At 35.2% G+C, this 5,342-nt stretch overlaps 1 protein-coding gene across 1 annotated transcript in view; it reads right to left on the bottom strand.

Moving 5' to 3' along the window:
- Positions 1–762: 762 nt before the first annotated feature.
- The window catches only part of LOC106467323 (uncharacterized protein PFB0145c-like), a 54,753-nt gene continuing 50,173 nt past the window's right edge, over positions 763–5,342 (bottom strand). Inside the window, exons 7-8 of the mRNA XM_022395485.1 lie at positions 827–2,604; positions 763–791 (exon numbers count right to left, since the gene is read on the bottom strand). Coding sequence (XP_022251193.1) covers positions 763–791; positions 827–2,604 — 1,807 coding nt within the window. The remainder of the gene's footprint in view (positions 792–826; positions 2,605–5,342) is intronic.

The following is a 5,342-nucleotide window of genomic DNA, read 5'->3' as shown; positions in this document are numbered from 1 at the left end:
GTTATTTACCAATTTCTGAAGTAATTTTGAACTGTTCTCTATGTTGTTTAGTTGTGGCTTGCGGTGTGTACTTAAATTATATTTGCCGCAAATAATGCCTTTCGATTGAAAGTTATGTCTTATGATTATTAAATGACTCGTAGATTTTGTTACAAGGACATCACTGGTATACACAGCCAAATGTATGCCTGGTTCTACCTTCCGTGAGGTGGAGGGACAATTAATCAGATATGGCACCAGAGTTATAGTAATTATAAACTGTATTTGTACTTGGGATTGGACAACTATAAATAACTCAAATAAAAAACACGTTAATGTGGATGAAAAAGCTACACAAACGGAAAAAGTTACGTTTGAGTTTTTCATCGTTTCATTCTAGTTTTCAGATCACAGATTTCTATAGGAACAACACATGAGAGGTACTTTGGTTTATTTTTATATCACACAATATCATATTTCAAGTTTTCGTATAAAGAACGGGGTTAAGACTACTATTTGACAAATGAAGGCGAAGGAAAATTTTGGAGGAGTCTTCTGGCTCTGGGCCTGATAAGATGTTGTTGCTGACAGAAATAAAACTAAACAAGATAATATACATAAACTATTTGTCATAAAAACTGTACAAAATAAATCTGAAGCTAAATACAAGACTAGATTAAGAATTACTTACTTCGACTAACCGGGTCATCATCTGACAATAGTTCTAATGTCCTGGTGGCACAAGAGGGAGGCCAGATTGGACATCTGACAGGGGAGTTGGACTTAGAAGAAGTCGCTCTGATGGATTTGGTCTGGCAAGACTTCCACAAACAGGGAAGAGTAAAACGGGGGATTTGAGAAGAATGTATAAGGTCACTTCCTCCATCACTTGTTCTAGGTGCCCAATCAGCTTCCTCTGTTTTCGCACGATGAGTATTACGGACATCCTTTTCACGCTTTGTCTTAGGCTTCTTTTGTCTATAGTACCATCGCTTACCATTTCCATCAACTGCCCAACCATATGTTTCTCCAGAATTATCACTAGATCCGGGAAATTTGCCTTTCTTCTTCTTCTTCTTCTCAAAATCGTTATCAATACGATTTTTAATTTCTCCCCCTATTTCATCAGTAGCGCCACCTGCAACTGATTCCTCGTCATGTAACTTCTCAACTTGCAAGCCATCCAAGTCTAGTTCCGAGGAATCTTTGACGAGATCTTTTACAATTTCTTCTGCATCCTTAAAATTGCTACTATGGGCATCATTGTTTACTTTTTCAACAGTTTCTGAGTTTTCACTAAGATTAGCTTCACCTTCAGTTTCATTTTGTATGCTATCGTCAACAAAACCTTCATTTGTTCTTGTTCTATCATCAAAACCATATTCTTCTGCTTCATTTTTGATTCTATCATCAAAACTATTTTCATCACCAAGACTACCTTTACTTGGTTTTGTTAAATCTCCATCTTTTTCTTTATATATTTTTCCATCATCTGATCCTGCTTCATGGAAGTCTTTATTCATTTCACGAGTACCATCTTCTCCATCAGTATTAACATTAGTATTAGCTGCTTCTGTTTCCGTTAACTTATTTTCTGTTTTTACATCATCTGTTTGTATGATTGTGTCGCCAAGTTCCTTCATAGAAACTTCAATTTTTAACCGACCACGCTGAGTTTGATTAGGTTCTCTTTTTGAATTGATACCCATGCTACCTTCTGATGTTGAACTAAAATTATGTTTTTCTTCTTCGTGAGGTATATCGAGAGACTCTTCTCCCGAAATCTCACTTTCAGTCAATTCTTTTCGATTTTCACTCACAATTGTCCTTTGTCCATCCCCTCCATCCATTGGAACCATGTCACCATTGACTGTGCGTTTGTAGCTTCTCTTCTCTGTTCTCTCTTCTCGGGTCTCTGTCACTGTTTTTCGTGTGATGTACTTGTTTCCTTCTTCACTATCCGGGTCGTTATTGTCAGAAGTCATAACATGCTTTCGAATCTCAACTGGTCCACTTTCTACTTCTGAATTTCTTTCTTCATTCTCAATATATTGAATTATTTCACCAATTTCATTGTCAGAAGCCTTGCTTCCGTCAGCATCAAGAAGTTTAATGCTGGTGTTTTCAATTACGTACTCATCACTTTGGTTGATTTTAGGGGAATAATGATTATTTTCCTCGGTAGATATTTCATCTTTGCTTGTTTGGTTTAAACTAATACTATTTGCTACATTGTTTTCACTTCTATGGAAAGTTTTTTTAGGAATGCTTGTCTTATATTTCTTAGAAGAAACTCCTTGCATTCTTCCTCTTTTTTTAACTTCAATCCCATCATTATTTTGTACCATTTTAGACTTGTTATTATTTTTTATTCCTTTTTTATTGTGGAGATCAGTTTGATTTTTTGACTGAGACCGTGCAATGCTATTAGTCCTCCTTACATGAGAACGTTCATTGACATTATTGACTCCACCTTCAACTCTATTGTCTTTCAACATGTCTTTTACTTTATAATTAGTATCTTCGTCTCCTCTTTCTTCGTGGGAGTAATTTCCTTCACTATTCCATCTTCTAGTCCAAGTTTCTCGTTTTTCTACTTTGTAATTCATCTCGTTATCTTTCCTCCTGAAAATTGTAAGGAACCATTTAACAAAATCATTTCTTACATACACATTTAAGAGCTATGTAAATTATAAGTTGGGGTAATCGAAACGGTGACAACAAGATTACCGTAATCCAGCGCTTTGGCTGTTGAAAAGTAGCGTTTACAAGAATTTCAGTAATTCTTTTGGCAATTTTCGGAGTGATATGCTGTTATATTGAGATTAGGTAAAAATAGCTTTTTCTTCCAGGTTTCCGGTTAATATTTAACAAACTTTATATATATATAAGAAAACTACATGTGCTGAAATTAACATATTGCTAAACTCAAAGATTCAGAAATAAACGAATCGTTCAGACTTTTATTTGTCTACAGTTCCTGTTAATTATTGGCCCTAACAAGGATTTTAAATTATATTCTACTTATAGGTTCATTACATTTATTCAGCTCGTTTCTTAATGCTTTAAAATGACGTGGATCTTAAATTTGTGATTTCTTGTAAACGAACTGTTAATCCAATATAATCTATAAAACATTTAGGACTTTTTTATTCATATACCACATTAGAAGCTTTAAAGGTAGGTATATGATCTTTATAACTAAAAAATATTGTACTCAGCATTCAGGCTTACAATCGCATCTTTGTTCTACTTGATGGTAAGTTCAGGGACATGACTTGCGTAATTGATTAGATTATTTACAGCCAACAAAACTTGTAATATAATACTTTAAATATTTCATTGTGTTCTTTCAGTACGATATTTTAGATTTTAACAAATTTCACGCTAATAAATTCATGTTCATAAGGGCTTGTGAGAGTGCTCCTCTTAAAAATAAAATTATTAAAGACCAAATGGTTAGAAATCGTCTTTCGCTAAAGTTACTAAAGAAACTGTTAATTCAAAATGGAGGTAGAACAGCAAGAGACTCCTGGCAAGCCAGCAGCCGTCCAGCCCCAGCAGCCAGGATGACCACTGCTACCCACACCAAACAATATAACCGCTAATGTAACTTACAATAATTCCGTAGCACACAATGATGACGAGAAAAACCAACCTATTTGCACAATTCTACACCATAGCTATTTGTTTGTAATTAAGCACAAAGCTACACAACGGGCTATCTGTGCTCTGCCCACCACGGGTATCGAAACCCGAATTCTAGCACATACCGCTGTGCCACTGAGAGGCACACCATAGCGAACCACTCTACTTTTGATAGCCAACACTTTAACACTATCAATAATCACATTAACACTAATCACAATACTTTTAACCCACCATTCCAAGTAGATCTACTACACGCACCCTATCTCTCCCACAAAAATAAACACTATCCATAAAACATTCAAACGCACGGCTCCAGGTAAAGACGGCGTCAACAAACCCAATCGTTAAAAACTTTTCTGATAACCTACTAAAGCACCTATCTTCTCCATACAGTATATCTTTATTTTCCGGATACTATCCGTTGATTTGGAAATCCGCGATCATAAAAGTTATCCCCCGAAAAAGACAAATATCTCTGCCTACCAAACAGTTCTAGGCCAATAAATCTTCTGAATATATTAGGTAAACTTATGAAAAAAGTCATATCTAACAGACTGCTACATTACTTAGAAAGCAATAACATTCTCAACAATAACGAAAACGCGAACAGAAAACGCAGGCAGACAACCGATCACTTAGTAAGATTAGTCTAATCTATACACCAAGGGTTTAACCGCAATCACTCCATAGTCGCAGCCTTTTTAGATGTAAAACAAGCATTCGATACTGTTTGGCACAATGCCCTAAGGTATAAGTTAACTAAAAACAAGGTCCCTATTCCCATCACCAGATGGCACTCTAGCTTAGTCACTAATAGTATTGCTAAAGTTAAAATCAATAACAGCATGTCTAACGCATTCCCACTAAAAGCAGGAGTCCTCCAGGACACTGTCCTCATCCCACTAACTCTACATTCTATTCGTAAATGCCATTCCACTCCCGCAGTTAATAAATACTCTCATCTCTCAATATGCCGATGACATTGCCATCTGGAGCACATCACGCGATCCACTCACTGCCACGTCCAGAGTCCAGGACGTTTTAAATAAATTAATTAAGGCAATAGCATTTCACAGGAATATAGGAAAACAAAAACATTAGACAAATCAAACTTACATTATACAACACCATAGGTTTTGTAAGTTCTGATGTAGGTTTTGTAAGTTTTAATGTAGGTTTTGTTAGTTTTAATGTAGGTTTGTAAGTTTTAATATAGGTTTTGTAGGTTCTGATGTAGGTTTTGTAAGTTCTGATGTAGGTTTTGTAAGTTTTAATGTAGGTTTTGTAAGTTTCAATGTAGGTTTTGTAAGTTCTGATGTAAGTTTTGTAAGTTCTGATTTATGTTTTGTAAGTTCTGATGTAGGTTTTGTAAGTTCTGATGTAGGTTTTGTAAGTTCTGATGTAGGCCTTGTAAATTGTGATGTAGGTTTTGTAAGTTTGATGTAGGTTTTGTAAATTCTGATGTAGGTTTTGTAAATTCTGATGTAGGTTTGTAAGTTCTGATGTAGGCCTTGTAAATTGTGATGTAGGTTTTGTAAGTTTTGATGTAGTAGTTTACCGTGATTCCTAAAAATTTGGCTGTTGTTTTAAAGGTGATAACATCAGAACCTACAAAACCTATATTAAAACTTACAAACCTACATCAGAATTTACAAACCTACATCAGTACTTACATCAGAACTTACAAAACCTACATCAGAACTTACAAAACC

The sequence above is a fragment of the Limulus polyphemus genome, unplaced genomic scaffold (assembly GCF_000517525.1).
Source record: "Limulus polyphemus unplaced genomic scaffold, Limulus_polyphemus-2.1.2 Scaffold2568, whole genome shotgun sequence".
In the NCBI taxonomy this organism is placed as follows: domain Eukaryota; kingdom Metazoa; phylum Arthropoda; class Merostomata; order Xiphosura; family Limulidae; genus Limulus; species Limulus polyphemus.
Note: the sequence above shows the minus strand (reverse complement) of the source record. Positions and strands in the feature narration are given on the sequence as shown.